This window comes from Malaclemys terrapin, chromosome 1, assembly GCF_027887155.1.
Source record: "Malaclemys terrapin pileata isolate rMalTer1 chromosome 1, rMalTer1.hap1, whole genome shotgun sequence".
Taxonomy (NCBI): domain Eukaryota; kingdom Metazoa; phylum Chordata; order Testudines; family Emydidae; genus Malaclemys; species Malaclemys terrapin.
The window spans coordinates 197,257,421-197,283,352 of NC_071505.1; the positions used below are offsets into that span (position 1 = coordinate 197,257,421).

The following is a 25,932-nucleotide window of genomic DNA, read 5'->3' on the forward strand; positions in this document are numbered from 1 at the left end:
GCTTGGGGAAGGACAAACACCAGAGAAGGTTCCCGGTAAGCGGCTTTTATTTTGGGAAGGAAGTTATTCGGTGCGGGCTCTTGGGGCAAGGAGGGTTAGGGCTGCATGCATGCCTAGATGCAGAATAGGGCATTGATGTGCGCTCTCACATCGCGGTAATCAGCCTCAGTGATCTCTTCAAAGGTCTCATCCAGAAGTTGGGGAATGCGCTTGCGCAGGTTTCTTGGGAGAGTCACTGTGGTCCTTATCCCAGTCATGCTAACATGACTGGGCCACTCTGCCTTGAGGGGCGGGGGGACTATTGCTGCACACAGGCAGGAGCGCCGCCAGCTTTTTTGCCGCCCTAGGCGGCGGAAGGTCCCGCCCCCGAACTGCCGCCCCCGACAGAGGTGGCAGAAGGTCCCGCCCCCAAAATGCCAAAGATCTGGCTGCCACGATCGCCGCCCCCCCAAATGTTAGTGCCCTAGGCGACCGCCTAGGTCACCTAATGGGTTTCGCCGGCCCTGCACACAGGCAAGCTGCATATGGGCCAGGGCGGAAGCCGCATTGCAGTAGAAGACCCTCTCTTACTTCCTAGGTCACTCTCAGCAGCAAGATATCTTCCAGGACGAACTCCTGTGGAAAATGTGGGGACAGTGGTCAGTATAGGGGCCCTCTGCAGCTGTTGGCTCTCCCCAAGGCACAGAACCCCAGGGGACGGTACGGCCATGAAACAATCAGTCCCCCTTGCCCCTGTGCTTACTCACCATTTTGGGGCTCCCATGGGTTATGTGTGCTCGCTTTGGGACGGGCAAATTATGCTATTGTGTAGACTGCGTTTGCCCTTAAGTATGGGGGAATCATTGCTCTGTCTGGTGCTGCCTCTGTTAACTTGCATCTGAAGAAGTGAGGTTCTTACCCACGAAAACTTATGCTCCCAATACTTCTGTTAGTCTCAAAGGTGCCACAGGACCGTCTGTTGCCTCCGTTAAGTGTTGCATTTTGCCTTTACAGATGCAGCCTTGAGATCTCAGCCATCCATGTTATCACTGGCCGAAAGACACCAAAGAATTAGGAAGAGGCCACGTAGAAGCAAGGAAGACATGCTGCATGAAGTAATGCAGCAGTCCCTTAATGAGAATCTAAAAGTGCAGGAGTGGAGGGAGAGTGAAAGGAGGATCCGCAAGCAGAATGAGGATTGCCAGCACAAAAGCGCAGAGCTCCAGCAGCAAAGCATGTATCAGCCGATAAGCATCATGGAGAACCAAGCGGACTCGATCCAGGCGCTCATAGCCATGCCGTGCCCCCTCCCCTCCCGTAGCTCTTGTCCCAAAACTCTCTCTCTTGTGCCCCCATGTCACCTCCAACCCACTTTCCCCAACATCCGGGTTCTTATCGCCATCAGCTACCTCCAACACCTGTAGCTTCACCACCCAGCCCTGAAAACTATGACCCTTACCCACTGCACTCAACCCCCATCACCATGCACTATAGCCATCCTGAAGTGCAGCACTCATTGCACAGCACTCCAGACAGAAAGGCTGAGTATGATAACAGGACATACGCAAATCTGTGATTGTACCATTCCCCAGCCACACCCCCTTGCCCTTTCTGTTTCCCAAGCAGTTGTGTTTCTTTTTACTAAATGAATTTTCTTTTCAATAAATGGATTTTTTGGTTTGAAAACATTCTTTATTATTGCATAAAGTAAAAGATACCTTAGCCGAGGAAAGCAACAGGCACTGCAAGTCAGTGTAGCAAACACAGATTCCTACTAACATTGGAACCACTGCACTTCACTCCCATGCAGGTGGCTTTCAGCCTCAAATTTCTCCCTCAAGGCATCCCTAATTCTTGCAGCCCTGCGCTGGGCCCCTCTAATAGCCCTGCTCTCTAGCTGTTCAAATTCAGCCTCCAGGAGTTGAACCTCCAAGCTCCATGCCTGAATGAATCTTTCCCCCTTCCCTTCACAAATGTTATGGAGAGTACAGCTCGTAGATATAACCACGGGGATGTTGCCATTGGCCAGGTCCAGCTTCCCATACAGAGAGCGCCAGCAGCCCTTTAAATGAATAAAAGCACACTCCACAGTCATTCTGCACCAGCTCAGCCTATTGTTGAACCGCTCCTTGCTGCTGTCAAGTCTCCCTGTGGAGGGTTTCATGAGCCACAGCATTAAAGGTTAATCGGGGTCTCCAAGGATCACAATGGGCATTTTAACTTCCCCTACGGTGATCTTCTTGTCTGGGAAAAAGGTCCCGGCTTGTACTTCCTGAACAGGCCAGTGTTCCAAAAGATGCATGCGTCATGCACCTTTCCAGGCCAGCTTACGTTAATGTCAATGAAACACCCACAGTGATCCACAAGCGCCTGGAGAACCATCGAGAAATACCCCTTCCAATTAATGTACTTGGAGGCTATGTGGGCTGGTGCCAGAATAGGAATATGCGTCCCATCTATTGCCCCTCTGCAGTTAGGGAAACCCATTTGTGCAAAGCCATCCACTATGTCCTGCACGTTACCCAGAGTCACGGTTCTTCTGAGCAGGATGCGATTAATGGCCTTGCAAACTTGCATCAACATGATTCCAATGGTCGACTTTCCCACTCCAAACTGGTTTGTGACTGACCGGTAGCTGTCTGGAGTTGCCAGCTTCCAGATTGCAATAGCCACCCGCTTCTCCACTGGCAGGGCAGCTCTCAATCTCGTGTCTTTGCGCCGCAGGGTGGGAGCGAGCTCCTCACACAGTCCCATGAAAGTGGCTTTTCTCATCTGAAAGTTCTGCAGCCACTGCTCGTCATCCCAGACTTGCAGGACGACATGATCCCACCACTCGGTGCTTGTTTCCCGAGCCCAAAAGCGGCGTTCCACGGTGCTGAGCATGTCCGTGAATGCCACAAGCAATCTCGTGTCGTATGCGTTACGCGACTTGCTATCATCGTTGGAATCCTCACTGTCAGTTTGGATCTTAAAGAGTAATTCGACTGCCAAACGTGACGTGCTGGCGAGACTCATCAGCATATTCCTCAGCAGTTCAGGTTCCATTCCCGCAGACCGAAAGGGAAGACAGAGCGCGCAGTACAAAAAATGTTGAAAGATGGCGCCAAATGTGGACGGAAGCATAGGGATTGCTGGGATGCAAACTGATGCATCACAGGGCGTTGGGACAGGACCCAGAATGCCCCGCACTCTCCGCCCCCTTCCCACAAGCCACAGTGCCAGAATGGGAAGAGGTGCTCTGTGGGATAGCTGCTCATAGTGCACCACTCCCAATGCCGCTGAAAGTGCCACAAATGTGGCCAGGCCAGTGCGCTTGTAGCTGTCAATGTGGACAGACTGCAGCACTTTCCCTACTGTGCTCTACGAAGGCTGGTTTAACTCAAAAAGTGCTCTACATTTGCAAGTGTAGCCATGCCCCCAGCTACCACCGACCAGAGGCAATAATCACTGAGTGCTTAGGACAAGGAAAGTTTATGGGTTTTGTCATTATTATTTCTGGGAAAATAATTATACTTAGTACTGCGAAATCTCTCTAATTTAGGCTCTAAATGCAGTATGTGAAGTTCAATGCTTGCAGCCCTCCTTAACATGGGGAAACAGCCAATGGAGACTACTTGACCTAATATATATTATTCTATTTTGACAAGACTAGCCTCCCCTCTTTAGCGGCTGGTGCTATAATATATGATCTCTTGTTGTCTCACTGCCAGTAGCTGACAGGGAAGACAACACTGGTCCCCACTCAGACCATGACCCATTGAAAGCAATGGTACCTAATACCTCTGAGGATATGGGCCCATGACATTTAGAACAGCCTGATATGACAGCTCTCCTCTGGCTGCTGCAATGTTCAGCTCTGGCCACCATGACCCTCAAATTAATTTGCCCAGTCATCTCAACTGTGGCCCCTCCTGTCTTGGATTAAGACTCCAGAGGCAAGTTAGAGAAACAACAATTTGGCAATGAGTTCTTAATAATTATTAGTCCAAACACTCAACCACTTGGTGATAAGGATAGGATTGATGGCTCTTTAGAAAGGAAAAGAAAACACAGTAAGTGTCTGAAGAAAAATAAAACTCCCTGCTTTAGAAATTAAACAGGATTACATTTTGATGATGCTACAGAGAGTTTTAGTATATTGGGAATGACTAAGAGTTTTTAGATACAGACAATACTGCGGAATGCTATCAAAAATTGTGTTCCTCTCATTTGCTCATCTAAAGGTCCATATGGCAGAGGGAACACCAGGTGAAATTACATTTTTTTTTATTAAAGAACTGAAATTTTTATTCAACTAAGAAAGCTAAGCGAGATACTGTAGTCTCCAAGATCACAGATCACACACAGATGAAAGTTGCTTCATTTCACAGCAAGCTTTGTTTCCATGAGACCATTTGGGGCAATGTTAAACTTAAGAGATTCATTTGTTCATAGACTTGTTAGCAGAGAGCTGTGGAGTAAGTAACTAAGTGCAGTTTACAGGTAAAATTTGTCTTGGGGAAGAACTCTGGACATTGTAAAAAGTTTTGAAAGCACTAAATTGAAAATAATGTAACTGCCCTATACTGCCCACATGTAGTTACCCCCCCCCCCCCCATAGTGACCACATGGGCATATCAATGATTTAATCACATGGAACAGATTAACTCAAGCAGAGCCTGAAATGTGCGAGCCAGCAAAACTAGTGAAAATACTTCTTTTTGTTTGTGTTTACGGCTTGGGGACCAGCTATTTTGCCACATAAGTGCTGCAGGCTTCAGAAATTCCTCTACTGGAAAAGTTCACAATGGGGCATACATCAGGAAAGCATGAGAGAAGCCAGGATTGCCTTTTGACAAAGGGAAGCAAGTTAACTGTGATGCCCATATCACCTGCTCAGAAGGCTCATCCCTCTAGCTATTACCAAGCTCACATGGCCCAGCCCCAGCTGTTGAAAAACTCAATTCACTCTATTAAAATAAAGCAGCTCTAAGACAGCAATATACTCTGATCACCTGACTCTTATTACCTGGTTGCTATGATACTAGGATTACCCAGATTTAGTGCCACATTCTAGGCTGTGTAATCAGTTGCCATTCCCAATGCACCTGCTTACTCAAAATTGGCTGAATTTGGCCAATTACTTTATCATTCTAGTATTGAACTGACATTGAATCACAACAGAGAATTCAGGCTGCTGGATCTCTGTACTTCTGGTATCACAAATGGATCTACTATTTCACCAAGAAGTTTGTAAGTTTGGAAATATTAATTTTAATTAAAAGATTTAGGACATTCTGTCACGTACAATGGACCTGATGCTGCAATACATAAATTGGTGGTAGCCTAATGGACGTGGGATTGGTCCCACAGCAGTCCTGTCAGATGGGCTAACAATTCCTCTGCTGAGCAAAATAAGTATTTTCCTTTTAAAGATGAACTGCAAAGTTGAAATCAAAACAGAGTTAAAGTCCAGAAATGCTAGCCAGCTTGCAGAAGTCCCATTCAATGTCTAAGTAACTGTAAATTATTTTACAAAAACAAAACAAAAAAACAAAAAAACACTCCTCCATTGTAAAATCCCATGGAATTTCCTGGTTGCTAAGAAATCCCAGAATGCATCTGTCATTGACTCATACCATTAATCTCATGCAGTTCATGATAGAGAGGACTGCAAATGATTAATTCATTCTTAGGAATCGTGGCCTGGCACCTGTCTCCTGCACTAGCACAAAAACACACCAAGTGGAACTAGGGATCTCTCTATTCTTAATTTTCATCTCAGGCTTGAATTCTGCCCCACTTCCCTTTCTTCTTTTGGCAAAATGAGCGAAATAGTACCTGCATCCCTGTCGGCATGTCAGACACATTTAAAATAAACCACGCTATTAGTAGATGCCAGTTTACATGAGCGAGCCCAATGGCTTGAGAAAATGGAATCTAATCCCATCAAGTAGGTTGTTTCTCACCCTCTGCTCTCACGTGAGCATTACTCATTAGTCCACATACCTTGGGTGCATCATAAACATCAGGAACATATCCAAATCATTCACAATAAAGATTGGGTAATTAAGAACTACAACTACAGACCACACCTCCCTGTGTCAAAGCCATTAGGAAGATGTTGCTGAAACCCTTTAAAACCACTTGAGCATCAAGCCCAAAGAAGTGAGTTGGCAACTTTTTCTTCTCTGGGACAGTTAAAGATTTACCCGTTCACTTCCAGATTGAATTGAATTCATTCTGTAGTTCCCATTAAAATCATTTTTAAAACTAAAGAAAGAATTGTAGGAAAGTACCCTACTGAATCACAGACACTTTCTCAAAAGGTAGAGTAAGGTGGATCATGCAAATAATTGTCTGAATGGTCATTCAGACTTTAATTAATTTGGCTCACCCATGTTCTTGTGGTGTTCACTTTTCATGAACAGCAGAGGCCAAAAATGTTCATGGAAAATGAATTTTAAAGCCACATGTGTAAAATCAAATTATAAATTTTCAGTAGAAGTGCTTATACATTCATTCACTGGAATAGGAAAAATACCATGAGACCGAACTGATCAATCGCAACTAGGCAAGGAGGCTCAAATGTGGAATATTACCTCACAATCCAGAGTAAAAAGTTCAAATACATTCCAATAAATGCAAGAATAATGTTGTTTGCAGGGATTCTGCAGGCAGAAAAGGGAAGCTAAGATCAAACTGTTTCTTGCAATTTATACTTTTAGCTCTACCTGGTGCTTAATATTCTAATTTTTGCAAGATGTTGCTTACAAGTACGGGGCTTTTTTGCAAATATTGCAGGTATTTTGCAATAACAGAGACTGTAGATCTAAGCTCCCTTCCTCCCCTGGAGTAAGTAAATGATCTTACACAATGAGCTAGGTTATGTTTAGCTATTATAAAGGGGAATTTGAAAGAAGTCGTCAGCAGGATAGACAATAAGCACTTGGCTGGAATTTGTAAAATCCCTGCCAGCTCCTGACTGTGACAAATGTTCTCCTGAACACAAAATAAACACAGAAGTGGCAAAAACAATCGCAAGAGATCCATGGAAAGGGACATAAGATAAATGTAAAAAAATTAAGAGCCCAGTGCATGATAATAGAAAAGATCCATGCATGTATCAAAATTCATTGACCCAAGGCTGAAGATGAAACAATTCACCTTTGGGAATCATTTCAAAGCAGGGTCTCAATGCACCGTAAATACTGCACATAAATTGCCAGATCCTCAATTGTCATAAAGCAGGGTCATTCCATTGATTAGAAATTCTCAGGACCAGTTCAAGTGATGAAATAGGCTTTTCCTCTTCACTACCATTAGATGCATACCAAGCTTAGGACCATTGGACCAGATCCTCAATTGGTGTAAATTGGCGTTACTCTATCAAATCACTGCTAGATTGATGGCAATGAGAAGTAGTGAATTTCTCTTTGCACTGACTAGATACAGCACAGAGAACAGCTTAAGCTAAGCTCCGCCCTTCACTGCCAACGTGTTATTAGCCACGTTTTGGATCGAATCCCCACATGGATGAAAGGTAGTTTGATCCCCAAACCAATTCAATTCTTCTTCACTGGCAGCCTCAGCACAGTGAGTGATGCTTGTTAGTGCAATGAAGGTGGTTAGAGATAAGGCAGGACTTGTATATGAAGCTGTGCCAACAGAAGCCCTCTTCTGTGGCACAGCTACGCCTACCCTAGGGGCTGCGTCAGCATAGTTATGTCTTTAGGGGTGTCATCCTCACACCCCGGACCGCCGTAGCTGCCGGTATAGATTTAAAGTGCAGGCCAGCCCTAAGAGTGAAATTTTATCTACATGGAAACTATATCCAGGGAGCTAAGTTTTTTTTTTTTTTTTGAACGGTTATTTACAGATATACCAAGTCATGGTGCTTTGGTCTCTACACACTTATGGACCAGATCCTCAGATGGCATAAATTGAAGTCAATGGAGCTACAGTGATTTATACCAGCTGAGGATCTAGTTCTCATGCTTTGCCGCATGTGAAGTATTCACCTGGATAATGGGACTATAAACATTGCATTCAGTTGCTGGAAGATGACTCTTGGGATTTTTGTTTGACCAATTTACATTAAAAATACGTTTAAAGGCCCAGTTTTTAAAAGGCTATATGGGGGCACAGGGCCTAAATTTGTATACAGCCACATCAAAATTACAGCCAGGTGTACACATGTACAATATTTTTGGCAGTTTACTTCTGCATGTGCACTGGAAGAGGCAAATGCATATAGAAACCTGCAGCCTTCTATTAAGTCCAAATGCATATGCAAATAAGCGACATATCAAGACTGGCAGCATCTCTCGCTGTCTGAAAACAGGAGACAAACCAAACTTTTCTCCAGCCGATATCCATCTTCTGGTCAATTTGGTAGTTGACCAGAAGATGGATCTCTGCAAGCTACGCAGCTCTTCCTCCTCAGTTCCCAGGGCAGGAGAATAATCTTTTGCCAATCCAAGGCACGGTTTGTGGGACACCAAAAGCAAGAGTCAATGCTGAGACCTTGCATTCCTGAAACAATCTCAAAAACAAAACTTGAAACACCTGATGGACAGAACACCTCGATATGTAGCACAACTGGCAGTCTAGCCACTCCCTTCTTAACACCATTGTCTTGCCCCTCCCCAGCCCCACATTCCCTTGCCCTTCCTACTCCCTGCCCCCTAAAATTCCTGTTCTCCACATTCCTGTCTCCAGTCTGTTCCTGCTCCCCTACATTCTCCTGCATCCAGTCTCTACTCCGTCCCATTTCCCATGTCTCCTGCCTGGATCACACATGGCAAGTAGGTAAAGCCATCTTCACTAGCTTCAATCCCATTGGAAACAATGGTGGATGGTTGCACTATTTAGCGGGGGCAGTCTCATTTCCACCTGCGAATGCTGTCGGGAGAGGGCAGCCATCTCAGCGGAGAGGAGCCTGGCTTCAGTCCCACTACGAACTAAAGATGGTAGTTGCCTTTGTTAAGAAATGACCAGTTACAAGCAAAGGCCAGCTTTCTCCTGAACATCTTTAAATAAATAACCCCCAACTAGTCTTATTTATGACTTATTGTATTTAAAAACACTGACTTAAAATTCAGAGGCAGCTGTTAAATTCTCTTACAACTGTTGGTGCCCTAGTTAAGCCCAAATCTTTTTGAAGATTATGATTTACATTCCTAAATTAATTTCTCAAATTAAAATTTAAAAAGTTAATATTGAAGGAAAAAATGGAACCTCTACAAATGCCAGAATCCTCTGTGCTCACTGTAGTGCCTTACTCGGCCTAGGGCCTCTCTCGGCTCAAGGAGACGTGGATGAAATTCTTGTCTACTAGGAACAGAACCAAGCTTAAACCATTTGCATTGCATAGACCACTGTACTGTCAGATACCATCACTCGATTACCACAGATGTGGGCTAGATTCTGACATTACCTACAGGTGAAAGGCTCAATGACCATCCCTCTAAGACAGCTATTCCTCTTATTTAGTAATGTAAAAAAAATGCCAGTAATATCCTATGGACTTAAGTTTTAAATGAAGTCTAAAAATCCACAAATCATACAGAAATAAGTGAAGTTGATATGTCAGAGCTTCTCAGAAGAAAAAGCCCTGCAGAATCAAGTTACAATACACAAAACAAAAATCTTTTAAAACATTTTTATTTAAATATTAAATAACACATCAATCATTTTGGTGTCCATTTCTCATTTTAACATAAGAAATAAAATGATCTGTTCAGTCATGGTAAAAAATAAACTATACATCTTAATTAAACCAATCACATAGTGTCTTTAAATAGCCTATTGCATTGCAGTCTGCCGAACAGCACTAAGATATCTACAAAAACCAAACATTAAAAGTGACCTCTTTCTGACCAGGAATAATTCCAAAGAGGCTCTACAGCAATTGGAAAAGGAAACACAAACAGAAAAACCTATGAAAGTAAAGTGCTTGTCATTGCTTAGAACAGGAAACAAAAGACTTTCTGTGGCCTTTGATCTATGGCATTAAAACAAATGTAGAAAAGAAAACAATTCTGTGCATTAAGTATGTGTGCTAGCTCATGAGACAATGATGGCAAAGTTGCTGCTCTGTGATGAGCTAGCGTCTCCTCTCCCTCCTCCCTCTCCCCCTTTAAAAAAGAAAAACAAACACGTTGCAAATTAGCATGAGACTTTGGTGTTTTCTCTGCTGCAAGGCACCAGTCGAAGATTCAATCTAAGTAATTTCCCGACACCTTGAAGCTTCCAGACCACATAGCAGCAGCAAGCTAGGGATATATCAATACAGACACGCAAATACTGTACACAGATAAAAAGGTAATTTATGAAAAGCCACAGACACTGAGCCACATAACACCTTGACCCCTTCCCCCTCAAACCAATTAACCTGGTTGATCTTTGGCTTTTTTTTTTTTTTTAATATAAAGTAGGGTTTTTGTTTGAACGTGTAATACTGCAGGTTGCACGAAGCCAAGGTAACTTGAAGGCACCCTGTGTCACACTAAAGAGCTGGGTCCTTTAAGCATTTAGATAGAATGAAACTATTTTTCTGACATTCGGATGGTAACTTTTGGCTAAGCTGGCTCACTGCTTGCTCACCTGCTACCACAGCTGAACCCTCACCCCACCAATTCTTGTAGGAGGTTGTGGTCTATTATCCCCTTTATACACACGAACTTCCATTGACACCAACATAAGTCACGCTCTGTGAGAGAGGGAGTTTACACCAGAAACACAATAAAAGCATATTACAAAGTATAAAAAAATAAGTAGTGTATATATTGTTTTCTGCTTCCTATTTATACACATATACAGTATTAAAAACCATACATAAACACCTAACCAAAAACCTCATTGATAATATGCCAAAAAAAAACAAACCAAAAAACCAAAAACGAACACCCAAAGATTGTGCTGTTTCACTCAGTTTTGATAGTTTTGTTCAGAAATAGCCGTACTCCTTTAGAGTAGAATTCTGTTCTAGCCTATTCCTTTTGTCTTTGTACAATTATAACCTCGATATTGCACGTTTCCCAAGAGTCAGTTCTAGCTGGACCCTGATAATGAAATGCGTAAAAATGTAATTAGCAGCAGAAATAAAATGTGCAGCACTAAGAAATATCCCTCAGGCAACTTCAAAGGCAACATCTGGGGGGCTTTTTGAAAGAAACAGTTCCACCCCACAGCCCAGTTTTATTAATTTCAATCCCAGTGCCTCTGCAGGAATACAGGGAAAACAACTTAGACAACATTATGAAAAGATTCCTAGAGATTTAGAACAAAAACAAAAAAGACATTACACAATTTGGATCATGATATCAGGGGATAAAATTCCAAGAGAGATTAATTGCTTCTGTGCTAACAATTAGAACTTTTTTTAGCTGTTCTAGCTGATATATCAAGCAAGAAGTTCACAGTTTTCATTTAAAGCATAAGTGTTTTTAGGGAGGAGGTGTTGGTTCCTTTAAAGTGAGTATCAACTAAACAAAAACAAATGGCAATGCTTCCATTTTTAATTTTATCAATGCATAATGTTGCATGCCATTGGTTTTTTAAGAGGTAATCAGCTTCACAAGCCCATAAATGAATATTGTGAAAAAGGGAGGCTCTGGTCCCTTCTTTGAAAAGCCTCTCCCTGCTGTGTCACCACTACTGACAGCTGTTAAAAGTCTTGCATAACAGCAGAGCTGTATTGGTCTGACTTGAGTACAGTACCAAAGTGTTCTACCCGGCCTCATCCATCCCTGCTCCCACCCCCTACCCACCCCTCATTTCACCCTTCATTATTTTTCTTCAAAAACGTTTTTCAGTTTCTATTCATATTTGTTCAGTGCAAGAATAATAGAAGCCAAAAGACATACATATTGCTTGTTTCAGTTCTATAAAGTTGTTAGCTTTCTGAACCAGACAGCCTCTTCACATACTTCAAAATTTATTGCTTCTGAGAGTCACTCATCCACACGCCACAAGCCATCCATGGAACTCTAATGCTGTGGAACGATGGTGGAAGTCCTTTGCAGAAATAAAAGAGTTGTGTGAGCTACAACAGCAGGAGCTCTCATTTCACCAGGACAAATTTCCCTAGCTGGCTGGAAGTGAGGTCCTCCATTTCACAGTCCCCATTCTGCAAAGTGACAGCATCGTAGCTCGGAGACTGCACAGAGAAATTCTGTTGCTGAGAGAAGTTGTTGTTGGTGATCGGAGAGACATTGCTACTGATGTACAACTGGGTGTCTAGAAGATGAGCAGCTGAAGACGCTGGTGAGACACTGACTCCAAAGAGGTGAGGTTGGAGCAGCTGGGTGTTGCCACCAAATGCCAGCTCAAATGAGTTCTCCCTTTGTAGCTCTGACAGCAGAAGAGTTTTAGATGTTTTGTAAGTGTCTGTACTGTCAGGAGAGAGGATGCAGTGTGTTGCAGACACCCGAGAGGACTGGTGACATGTTGGCTGGATCAACTGGTGATGCTGTAACTGGAGCATTCTGAATAGGATTCAAGAGTGAAGGAAATTAATACTTCTTGATCACGCTGTTCTTCCCTGTAGCACTTCCCCCAACAATTACTGACCTTACTGGTGCATTTAAAGCAACAGTTTAGTAAAGCTAGATACAAATATGGTAATCTTTGGAAGTTACAACTGAATAATTAGGTCACAATTTGGTTTGCTATGAATATACATTTAAGTGACTAAGGACTGTGCTTCACTTGTGAGCTGTAACTCTACCAAATTACAAGGCCCTATATCCCTGCCACAGGAAAGTTGCAGAAAGGGGAAAGAATCTTTCCCCCAAATTAAACAAAAATAAAGCTTTGACAGGCAGAAATAGTATGTTTTGCCCTTCGAATACATATGGCTTTTGATGTGACTATCTTAAAATCTACATGATGATCTTAAAACCTAATGACTGTGAAATATGTAGGTCAGCATCATACTCATTTCACAAATAACTTCTCTGTAACTCTGCTTATATAAGAGGCTTGTCTGCTGTCACATGGCAAGAGCCAGGAAGAGAACCCAGTAGTCCTAACCCTCAACCTCGTTCCCTAACCAAAAACGAGATATTATGAAAAAAGAACATCTCTTTGTAGAGGAAGCTCAACACAGAGTATAATGTCCTTACAAACAGATGGTATGTCCCTGCCTTGTTTGAGTCTCTATACTAAGCACACTTTCTCACCTCTGCTGTTGCAGCACCTCCTCTAGCAGGCTTCGGCCTTCTCTGCTGCTTCCTCCATTGCTGTACATGCACGTGTTCTGCTGAGAATGCTGGAAAGGGCTCATGCCACTGCGTGCTGCCCGAGTGGATGAAGACTGGCACACCTGGCGAGCAAAGCCCTTGATTTTGTTCAGCCCAAGGAAACCTTTGGCTCTAGCATTCTTTCGTAACTGTTGTCTAAATGCCTTCAAGCCTAGAGGCAAGAAAAAAAATTTTTTTTTTTTATTCATCATTAGCGTTTTGCCTGGATGCCCATCTGGGTGCTTCACTTTTTCATTGATCAGCAATTCCCAACCTCTCTGGGCAATTGCACTAGTTTACCAGAGTGAGACTTCAGGTGACCCAGACACTTCACATTCATCTGCATGCCCTATGGTCAACAATGAAGCTTATGCACATGCAAGACTGTGGTTTGGGGCAGCTCAAGTGTGACTGTAGACTGGGGCATGTACAACTAAATTGAAAGTGGGCAGTAGTGGTGTACTGGACTCAATGTAAAAAAGAGTGGAATGCCTAGGATAGCAGTCAGAGAAATGGGAAATTCTATATTGGTACATGGAGCCAGCATTTGGAAACCTCTGGTGTAGGTGACTTACATGAAGTCAAGTTATCCTTCATGTTCTATGGCACTATCATGATGGACACCACAGAAAGCCCTAAGATCAATAAGTCAGAGTAAGCTTCCCAAAATATTACCGTGTGTTGCTAATTAGAAAAAAAGTGTACAACCAACTATACAGCAAGAAAGGAATTACCTTGAGTTAATGAGGTATCAGATGCACGTCTTCCTTCCTGGAAGCTGACAGGCAGCAGAGAAGCACCTCCCATGCAGCCCTGGGCTTGCAGCCCTGGAGTGTCAGATTGGGAAGTCAGAAATGGTGATGTCATCCTGGCTGTGGCTGGGTTACCAGTCATTACTTGATCTGCCAAACAGCTGCTCAGAGCCACTGAGCTGTTGTTTGAAGATGAGGTGAGGCAGCTGTCTGAACTAGTTCCTTCTGTGGGGCTTGTTGAAGAGGAAATGACTATGCCTACAGATGAAGGGGAGAAGGGGAAGGGGAAGAGAGAACATTTCCAAAATGGAGTACAGAAAGAAAAAGTTGCCATCAGATTAGTCTGTCCACCTACACTGCAACTAAACATAACCTGCCAGCATCAAAAGTCTCAGACAACAACAGAACAGCAACTCATATTGTACTAGGACATGATTCCCTCAAGGGTTGCTGAGGTCATAAATAATCTGAATTCAGTGTTCACCTGCAACCTTGAGTGTGCACACTCAATATAGAATTTGGTTCCCTGAGATCAGCACTTACTATGTTCTATTTGGCGCTAGAGCCTTAACATAGATTTTTGGGTTTTTTTACTTGCACAAGGCTCTCTCCTGCTCCAGCTAAGTCAATGGCAACATTGCTATTGATTCCAATAGACAAGGGATCCTACTCACTTTAATCAGGTTTTACAGGGGTAGAGGGGTGCAGGAAGGAGTTTGGAGGGTATGATCTTAAGAACTTTTCTCTTTAAAAATATGTAGGTAACTATTGATAGCTGGGGTCTCTCCCGAGCAATACAACTGGGCAATATTATTTAATTTCTAGGAGAGTTTTCAGAAACCATGTTATTTAAATTTAAAAAAATACCAATGAGTGAACATTGCAGACCATTTATTACTGACAGTAGTCCACCCCTCACAGCCCATATTTCAGAGATCTTCCACCCTGCAGGACTTACATGGAGGGGTACACGGATAAAAATGAGTGGTGACTTCAGCCAGCGTATGCCTCCTGCTGGTGTTGCTGGGAAGGTGAAGAGGGTTGTAGGCCTTGATTTCCTCCTCCAGGTCTTTCTCCTGCCTCACCTCCTCGCTAATGGTGGTTTCTAGCAAACTGTTGGGAGAAATGGAGCGATTCCTGAAGAGACCATTGAAGTTGGGATCCACAGGAAAGAATACTGGCTGCAAAGACATTAGAATACAGGATATAAGTGAAAAGCTATTTATTTTTGCAAAAATATTCTTGTTTGTTAGGAGCTCTGCAAAGCCCTTAATTGTGCCTTTATTATGCACATTGTGATGAAAGGCACTGTGACACTGTATTTATATCTTAATGTTTAAATTTTGGGGAGGGAAGGGTGGAGAGGCAGAAGCAGGCAAGCACTATATATTCTTTTAACCTTTGTCATGTCAAATTGACAGAACAATAAAAACCTGTGGGTGACATTTAGCTGAGAGCACCAACCTGTAATGGACTGTTCATGTCACAATCCATTTCTGCTTGCAAGGATGACTGAATCAAGTTCTGAGGTTGATGGTAAAGCAGAGATGATCTCAGGGATTCACTTGAAAGGCTGTCTTGAGGCATCTGAAGGCAAAAATAGATTTAGAGAGGGCATCTTATAAACTGCCGTTCAAAACTTCAAATGTTTTTTGCATACTGAGTTTCTAAATCATCTTTCAGCCAAGCTTCTCAAAGCATTTGGCAAGAATTAACAAATTTACCCTCCTAACACACACATATAAGTAGGAACCTATGAAACTCCCTTTCACAGATGGAAAAGCTGAAGTACAGAGAGGTTAAGACAACTGCCTGAGGTGACATAAGAAGTCTGTGGCGAACAGGGAATATAACCCAGATCTCCTGATGTCAGTTCTGTGTCTCAATCACCACCCCAACCATCTTTTCCTTTTAGTTAAAAAAAGAATGAAAGAAAAGAAAATCCAACTGACTCATGGAATCTCTCTGAGGTGGCTGTAACAAGGAATCAGAGGAAGTTTCATTGCTGGAAGGGTATATTTTAATAAGAAGTCTGATCACTTGGTGAATTACTGACCAGCACTGGAGAGAGTGTGTTCTTTGGACCACAAACTAGTGCCAGTTATTAGGAAATGGGCCATTAGTATTCAATCAAGCACCAAATTCAATCAGCAGCCTGCTGAAGAATGGAATATTGTACCCCCGAGCTTGAGGACAGAGATTAAGTTTGACTCAGAGGACCTCTCTACGGCTTTTCCATAACATTATGGGCAGCAATGTCGGCTAAATAAAGTAAATGATACAGCAGAGGAACAAAATAAGAATACCAGCAGATGTGACTTTATATTAGATAATTCACCTTCTTACCTCAATGTTGCTGAGCTCAGAGCTCCTTGGTCTTTGCTGACGGCTGGTCACTGGACGATTGGACAACTGGTTGTTTCGGTACTCCTTGAGGCGCTCCAGGAGAAGATAATAAATTGCAGCAAAATGGTTGTAGCTGCTGTTTTGTAGAGACTAGAAGATATGAAAAGGATTAAGATACAGATGAATCAACTTAAAGAACTCAAAAAGCAGCAACAGGAGATCAGATTTTAACAGCACTGTTCCAATAATTTGTGAATAAGTTTTACTGAACATTATACAGTTACACTGAATCAAAGTTAATTTTTGATCAGACACACACATATATATATATAAAAATAAAACTGAGTAGCTAACCTCTTGTTCTTTCCTAAGTAACTGATTTGCATGCAAGTGTTGTCTAACCATCGGCATTTTATTAGTCACTGAGCAAGTAACTAAGAAGTAAGCACCACTCATACTAGCAGGGCAAGCCAGAGCTCACCTCAACTGTTCTCCGCCTATCAATGCCAAGAGTCTGCATGATCCCAAGGACTTGCTCATTGTAGTCACCCAGGTTAGAGTTGTAGTTCTGCATGGAGAAGGACAAAGATTGCTGCTGCTGGAGAGAAGGGTCTGCTTGCATCCACTTGTGCTGCTTTATCTGGGCAATGGTTATTCGTTTAGTTGGGTCCACAACTAGCATCCGTCGGATTAGTGTTTCACAGTCTAGACAAAACAGAAAATGCCTTTAACAAGTGGTAAAAATAAAAGCCAGCCACATACAAGAGACTATTTGTTATTTTACTGCTGCATTTAGACAGCACTAGGAAATCTCTTCAGCAACATTATAGCAGACCAGTTTTAGGTGGGTGCAATTCTACAGATGTTTCATCCACTTACAGTAAATCAGAATTTGGCACATAGTTCGTTACTGACACACCCTGCTGTTCTGCGTACTAGCAGTTACTTGTATGTAAGCAGCTTTGATTATTTTGTTAAGATTAAATTAGGTAAGGGATGCTATTAAGGCCTAGTCCTCAACGCCAGGGAGAAATCAAGTTTACCTATTTTTAAACCCAAATGATCACAGTAGTAACAATATTCTTTAATTCCCCTTTTCACAAGGTTGTTCAAGAATGAGCTAGATTGCTAAACCTTATTGTTTTTACTGACCTTGATAGCATATTCTGAATTTTAAAATATATCACTTGTGTATAGTTAAAATATTTTAAGAGAACTACACCCACCTAAGAATTACAGCCTACTATCATTAAAATGTTATTTAACCCCCCCCCCCCCCCCAAAAAAAAAAAAAAAACCAACAAAAACAAAACAAAAAAACCCCACACACTTGTTTCTCTAGCAAGGGCATGAATTAGCCATTTTTTTAAAAAATCTATACTGAATTTAAGAAGAAAAAAGTGTAAACCCTTTAGATGTATTCAGATGTGTAACAGATCCCAGGATAGAAAATGTGCTAGTTTACGCTGCAGGTTCAACACTAAAGTAACTCTGCTGAAAACCTAAGAAAGGGAAAGCGCAATGTGTGATAGCAAAATATTCCCATCTGTCATTGCCCTGAAAAGATACAAAGGCAGAATCTAACAGATGGAGAGGCAGAAAACTGATTCCTTCACAAAAAGACCCAGATTACCAATCAGCCCCCTGTTGGTAGCCCCTTTTCTGGTGTTAAGGTTCCAGGAAACGCACCTTGGGACATGAAGTAGGGGATGCGGAATCGTCCCTCCAGCACTCTTTGTCTCAGAGTTGGTAAATTGGGTCCATCAAAAGGCAGAGAGCCACAAACTAGGACATACAGCACCACACCAAGGCTCTGTCAACAGAAAATAGCACAGCATGTAAGGGACTGGAGTAGAGTTAGCAATCATGAGAGCCCAGAAAGAGTTTGATGATGCATAAAATGTGAACACTACAGAACATAAAGCTTACCCATATATCAAGGTGAGGTCCTTCGTATTCCTTGCCTTCAAAAACCTCAGGGGCTGCATAAGGTGGGCTTCCGCACCAAGTGGAGAGGGGCTCCCCTGATTTGTAGAAATTTCCAAATCCAAAGTCTGAAGTAAAGAGAAAAGTCTGGAGTGAGACTTCATTAAATACCAGGTTAACATTTCAAAGTCAGAGAAAACGAAGGAAAAGCAGACTTGGGGCTTGTCTACATGGTGGGGTAATGCACAGTACAGTTCCCTAGTGCATTTATGGGAATTTTACCGTGCACCAGCAGAGTCTACATGGACCAATTAACGTGCAATACATTAGTGCTCTTAAGAAATCACACTGCTGTAGTATGCCTTATCCACCATATACACAAGCCCTTATTGCATAGAAGTTCTACACTTATTCATTTAACCTAGGCTTTTTCAACATGAGGATATATTCAGAAAAATAGTACTATCAGTATGTCCTATACAGCAGTTTTTAAAAGTTTTATTTTACCGTACATATTTATAGGAACACCTAGCTCTAAGACTGTGGAAATAGGATTTCATTTCCTGCTTTATATTTTAGCAAAAGTAACCATGTAAATATTCTCACCTGCTAACTTGATATTCATGCTAGCATCTAACAGAAGGTTCTCAGTTTTGAGATCCCTGTGCACTATGTGATGGCTGTGACAGTATTCCACTGCAGAAAGGATCTGCCAGAACTTCTTTCGAGCTTCACTCTCACTCAAGTGTCCATTGGAAGTTAAATGATCTGTAGCACACAAAAAATAAATATGAACAAGAATTAACACCTGGCAGTATGTTTTCATTATCCTGACGAAGCTGCATTCACCACTTGATATTTGTGACACCTGACTCTGACTTTTGGGAAACCTTCAACACTATGTCAAAAACATATCTTATTACCCTACATGAGTACTAACAATAAAGTAGGGTTTTCTAAATCTAGGTAAGTGTTAGTTATTTCAGTGAGAACTTACCAAACATTTCTCCATTTTTTGCAAACTCAGTAACAATGTAAAGCATATCCTTTGTCTCCATAACCTGTCAAGACAAAAAATTAGGACACATTACAGATGTAGATCTCTGACATTGTTTTTACGAAAAAATGCATGTCCTAAATCTAGAACATCTTAGTGCAATTATTTACAGTAACTGTAGGCAGCAAAGGCCTTCATTCCTGCACCGCAGTATTCCTTTCACATACAGAGCTATTCAGAAAGATAATGAATTAATGCTTGCATATCTAAAATACACAATTGCTTGCTTCCTCTATACTCTTTTCCCCTCCCCCCCCATGCCCTCAAATGTCTATGAAATAGGCTTATAGAGTATTTCAGCAAGCTTTACTTCAATTGCAATACATTTTTAAATGAAAACAGAGTTCAGTAATCACTTTTGATCACTCAAGGACATTTTAAATTAAAAAAACAGGTTACCGGAATTCAAGGACTTTCTGCTAAAAAGGCTAGCAGATACTGAGATGATTAGAGCAGATATTTACAGCAAGAACACAGTGAAGAAGTGATACCATATACCCCAGTCCAACTTGGTATCAGATACAATACATTAGCCTGCAAGGTGACAGCTCTGCCGGGCAAGCAGCAAAAGCGTGCTGTTTGAGCAAACTCTATTGCTCCATGTCCGTCAACAGCAAGTGTCAATCCTAGCCAAAAGTTCATTTATTAAGCTAGTACTGATTTATTTTTAAACATTTGTTACTGACTTCTATAAAATAGGTTATAAACTAGCCAATATACTTTCTTTTTTGGAACAAAAAAAACAAAACAACCCCGTACAGCATTTTACATATTTATTTTTAGTCACTGGGACATATTTTTCCTTTTTGTTTCAAATGTTAACATGAGCCATTTACCGAGAAGGGCTCTTCAATGAGAACTGTATTTTTTGCTCCTAAGGCAGAGGCTTACAACAGGTTAACAACCAAACAGGTGTCAATGCTACTTCAGAGGCCATAATTTTCAACTTTCTTTGAAAAAGGATATATGTCAAAGAGAGAGAAGGGAGCGCTCTCACCTCCCCTGCCTTCTCCCTGCCATGCCATGCACAAATGAAAACAAATAAAAAAGGGAGAAAAGGAAGAGAGGTTTCCAATTTTAAAAAATTGAAGGGAAGGAGTTTAAGTGTTCTGGGAAAGGTGCCAGCTGGATGAAAGTTAGATGCTGGTGTTGAAATTAAAACACAAAAAACCCAACATCAACACTGGTATGTCATCTAATTCCACCCCTACTTCTCAGTGGCCAACAAATAGGTACAGTATCAGTTACAACAACAAAGAGGAGAAAATTCAATTGGAAAGTTAAACTGTGATCTATTACCTGTGTCATTTGTTCAGTTAAATAATCTGGTTCAATAAGGTGGGATTTAAACTACTTTTTTAGAGCCCTGAAATACAATTTTCACCTGCATCATTCCACTGAAGTGCAATCAACAGAACTGTTACAATGTCTTTATGTATCCTATGTAGCCTTACAGGGAAGAGTGATGTCAATCAAACATTAATGCCAAATAATTTTTTCATGATTAATAATATAAATATCAAGTACTCAATGGATGTTAAGCGCTTTAATACTCAATGTCTTCACTTAAGCACCTGCCTTACTGGCTCTTCTACTCTACTTTGTGTTAACTGACCTCCACAACATAAAAACAAACAGCTAAAGATCCAAACTGATGATAGTATTTACTACTTCACACTGCATATCAGACCTGCCGCTAGATTTCTAAATCCATCTTTTACCCTTCCCCCTCTCACAGACAAATCGTGATACCACATCTTCTAAAATCCATATGGTACTGTTTAAGACGATTAGGGGGAACTTACACCAAATGCCAATTAGATCAAATATTTAGCATTTTCAAAGCAGTCCTTGCTCATCAGGCAGCAGTGATCCTATTTTCTGCACAGCACACTAGTCTGCCCTTACACTTAATACTTATTGGAACAAGAACTGAACTAAATTAAAATACCCACTCAAAAATAAAATGTGGAAGATGTTGGGTTGTTTTTTTGTTCCGTTTTTTTTTTTTTTTTTTTTTTTTGTTAGTTTTGGAAACTAAAACATGATTAGTGTAAGGAGCAAACAAACACAAAATGGCCCATAGCTGTAAAGTCTTTACATAATGTAAAAATGATTTTTTTTTAATTCATAAATTTTAAAACAGCTCAGTTTGACCTTGATTCATTATTTGAGAGGTTTCAACAAAAATGACCTTCAAGTTTGGTTCTGTTTTATTTTACAAGAGCTTAAAATTTTGCTAGTATAATTTGTAAGTAGGATATTTCTATAGCTCTTAAAAACTGAAAAAGCAGAAGCATCAGGGGAAAAATGAGTTCCTTAGAAATACAAATAGCCAATTCCATCAATTGCAAGATCAATTCCACTTGATCAAAAACGAACTTGAGTCAATTTTGACTCTTTCCACTAAAATTAAAAACACCCCACACACAGGTTAATCAAAAGGATAAACCTGCTAAAAGAGAACAATGAAAAAAAATCTTAAATACAATGCTTATTGTATTTGTTTAAATACTTCAAAAAGTACAATGTGAGTTCTCTCCCTGCACGTGTGATTTAAAACCATGTGCAAGATAAGATCATTAGCAACCAAACCCATGGGATGTAAGTACATCTAACATGAATGAAGTCATCAGAACAGATCTTACCTGATACAGCTTGATAATGTGGGGGTGGTTCAAAAGCTTCATTATCTGGACCTCTCTATAAATTTTCTCCAGGTTGCTTGGATCTAATCTTGTTTTGTCTATAATCTTTATTGCAACCTATAAATTTAAAACACAAACCCAGACATTTATAAAATATGTACTTATGCTGCTGAAATTCTGAATAGTTCAAAAGAAAAACAACTCTAAAGTGTCTGAGTTCTGCCAAACTGATTCTTGTTTCCATTATTAAATGCAGGCTAAACAATATATTTTAAATTTCTCTATTTCACACAAAAAGGTTACACAAAGTAATTAATTGAACTATAGTTCTGATTTCTGCAAAAGACCTATTAAGTCACCTAATCCATACCCCCTTAATGCAGGATCATCCGCGATAAACTATTTTCTATTGCATTGCCTAGTCTGGTTTTAACACGCAGATTGCAAATTTACTTATTTTAATTTATAAACCAACCAATAAGAAAAAAACTCTTTACTCGCATAGATTTAAAAATGCAAAATTCTTAGGATTTTTTTCTGAATAACTTCCTCATTTAATGAAAAACAAATTAAGGAACTCTAAAGTCTAAATAACAAGATTTTATGCTTTCTTTCTACACAAATTACTTTAAATTTGCACAATCCTAGCTACTCTCTAAGAATCCACATAGCGCTAATTAAATTGCAGTGTTAAAACTGTTGGCAATATTTTCTTAAATCTATTTTTGTGTTTTTGTTTTACATCAGCTGTGTTTATTATACCACTAAGAAACAAACAAACAAAAAAACCCTCACCTATAGTTTTATCAATTATTACTATCACACTTAATCTATAGCCATGATTATATTTTGTACAGTACCACAATCTTAGCGTATATTAGTTTATTTCACCACATTTGTGGGGGTGGGAGGGCAGAATTTACCCAGAAAGTTTCATGCCCTTTAAAATTTGGTTTCCTATATGAAACTATAGAGTAGATTTCACACCCACCTGCGTTTTGGTTACTCTGTGCCTGGCCAGCTTTACCACTGCAAAATTTCCTTTTCCCAAGGTCCTCTCAATATCATAAAATCCAACCCGGAGAGGCCTTCGCTGGGCTTGATTTGGAGTGGGAACAGAGGTATAATCTGACATGATCACCATGGCTTAGATTTTGGTGGGCAACAAGCAATATTTAGAAGGTATGCATAAGCGCTCCTCTTTCAGCCTAGAACCTGCACGAAGATAAGACAGACACTGATAAATCAAAGGGAGCTTTTGCTTTCGCCTCCAGATGAAAACACTCAAATAACACTAATCAGATTTTAAAGGTTTCACCAAATCTTTAAATTGTGCAGGGTGGAAAGCTTTGAACTAGCCAGGCAGACTGCACAACCCAACTTCTTGGAGACATAGACCAACTTTCCCCTGTGCTTCGCTCAGAGCCGGAGATTAGTTATGAAACAGCCTGGGAGTCTCTTCCTAGCAAAAGCCCGGTATTAGCGATACACTGCAAAGAGTAGCTAATAGAGACATCCCACTCCCATTCATAGCCATGCACTTTTCAGATCCCTGGGATCCAGCCCTATCCCGGGTTCCACTTGGAAGAGCTTCCCAATTATCAGAGTGGTAGCCCCGTTAGTCTGTATCAGCAAAAACAAGGAGGCGTCCTTGTGGCACCTTAGAGACTAACAAATTGATTTGGGCATAAGCTTTAGTGGGCTAAAAACCACTTCATCAGATGCATGCAAGTGGGTTCTAGCCCACTAAAGCTTATGCCCAAATAAATCTGTTAGTCTCTAAGGTGCCACAAGGACGCCTCCTTGTTGTTCCAAATTATAGCGACCAGATGCCCTGATATAGGAACATTCCCAATATTGGGGCTTTGTCTTATATGGGCGCCTATTACCCCGCACCTCCTCTCCTGATTTTCACACTTGCTATCTGGTCACCAAGTCACTGCCAACCTAGTCCCCCAGCCCGAAGAGGCATCGCTAATAGCAGCCACCCCCCCCCCCTGCCGCAGCCCCGAGCACCCAGCAGGGACCGCAGCTCTCCCCGCGGAGCCCCCGCGACCCAGCGAGAGGCTTCCCTGCCGGGCGCGCTCTGGGCTGCGGCTCCCCGCCTGCGGAGAGGAGCCCGGCGCCCGAAGACGGAGGGCAGGGGAGATAAGGCACTTCGGGGCGCTTCGCGCCTGTCCCCGCAGCGCCGCCTGCCCGCGGCTCTCCCCGGGCGCCCCCCGCGCCCCGCCCGGGCGCTCCCCAGCAGCTGCCCCGCGCGCTCCTCAGGCAGCGCCGCGCGGCTCCGAGTACCTGCGCGCGGGGCTCCCCACTCCCCGGCTCTCGCCGCGCTACTGCTCCAGCGGCTGCCTCCGCGCGCTCTGGCTTGCTGCTGGGGGCAGAGGAGTACGCGGGATCCCCCTTCTCCCGCCCACTGCCCCCCCTCCGAAAACCGAGACAGACCCATTGACGTCACTTTGACGCCAGAGAGACGCGCGCCCAAGCGCGAGGCTGAATGAGAGCGAGACATCGGGCCGTTGCCAAGAGACGAGCTGTTCTGACGCGCGGGCTGATGGAGCCGTCGTCCCGGAGACCAATGGGCGGTGACGTCAGGGCAAAAGGGGGGGCAACCGGGCACCTGTCCCGGCGTCACGTGACCCGTTTGTTATCATTGCGGGGTCGCCCCCTGCCGGAGCCGCCGCGGCCCGGATTAACCCCCGGCGGGCTGGAGCCGGGCCCTGCGCGCCAGAGCCGAAGTGACTAAGGAAGCCGCCCCAGACCAAATTAGCCCCTGACTACTAGGACCACCCAGGAGCCCTTAACCCCTGCGGTGCCGGGGCCCAGGCAGGGACGTTAACCCCCGGATCGCCTGTCTGCACTAGGGGAAAAATGTGTTTTTACCATGGTGTTTCCTAGCCTGGGAGCACCGTGGCTCTGGTGTAGTGTAGCTGTCGCGCTTCGTGTGCACCAACTCCCTACAAACTAGAGCCAACATGGCCTGGGTGGATTAACCCTTTGTCTGGTGGAGCAGCAGTGGCACAGATTAGAAACTGGATGTTTAGAAGAGAACGAGGATGACGTGGGGATTGAACCCTGCAGGCAGGGAGTGAAGAGGGGATGGCACTTGTTGCCAGCTCTCACTATTATATTGCATGTTATGCAGTATTCGGTGTTTTTCTTAAAGCTCCAGCTCCCCAGACCATTTTATTACAGGAGAATCTCAGCTGTCATTTAAAAGAAAAGTATGCGTCTAGCTTGCATAGTCATGGGGGGGGGGGATGGGAAACCATGAACCCCACAGTCTCAAAAACCCATAAAACAAATAGGAACCATAAAATTATTATTTTTGAAAGTCCTATGGTTTTTAAGTCTATCTCATGATATGTTAGGGCCTGACTCATGATTTTTGAATATTTGGAGTTGGCGAGACTATTAACCCTATGCATGCAAGAGATGAGGCGCAAGAGATTAACCCCTTATATGTTAAAGGAAAAGGCATATCATTTGGGTTAAGCTCCAGCATGCTGGAAGCATTCAAAAGGTTGTTCTTAGGGCATATTTTCAAAGGGACATTGAAAGGTGCATTGGGACATGTATATATATTCAACTTTAACATAGTATGTGAACCAATAATCCACCTAGTGTCTAGGTCTAAACATCTGATTTAACCTTGAAAGTTTGTCCCGAATTCTGTGTCACCCTACCATGACTCCTGCCATGTCTGCTATTTAAATTGATCTGCTGCTGCCAGGGTCATGCACAGACTTTGCTCAGATGAATAGCTGGCACTTTGGCCACATGCCAGGATCCCAAAGGCTTAACCTAATTTGCATAAAATGGAACAATGCAGCAACCCTCATCTTTAATACAGAGCTTATTAGAAGACAGGTCCTAGCATGTAATGTTCAGCCTGACTGTTTGGATTAAGATGATGCCTTGGATGCAGGAGCTTTAGCCTTTGAGGTTTACTCTGTATAACTCAGTCAATTACACGGTTCATGAGCTGCACGCTGTCTACA

The 25,932-nt window shown here is 42.4% G+C and overlaps 1 protein-coding gene across 1 annotated transcript; it reads right to left on the reverse strand.

The window, feature by feature from the left end:
• Nucleotides 1-9,608: 9,608 nt before the first annotated feature.
• Nucleotides 9,609-24,299, reverse strand: SIK1 (salt inducible kinase 1). Its single transcript, XM_054005206.1, has 14 exons — nt 24,227-24,299; nt 22,926-23,149; nt 21,935-22,051; nt 19,227-19,290; nt 18,836-18,997; nt 18,233-18,357; nt 17,993-18,116; nt 16,785-17,008; nt 16,304-16,453; nt 15,422-15,544; nt 14,916-15,138; nt 13,940-14,215; nt 13,146-13,377; nt 9,609-12,449 (listed from the first exon to the last, which is right to left on the reverse strand). The coding sequence occupies exons 2-14, from the start codon at nt 23,076-23,078 to the stop codon at nt 12,026-12,028; spliced, it is 2,397 nt and encodes a 798-aa protein (XP_053861181.1). The 5' UTR covers nt 23,079-23,149; nt 24,227-24,299; the 3' UTR covers nt 9,609-12,025.
• Between the last annotated feature and the right edge of the window lie 1,633 nt (nt 24,300-25,932).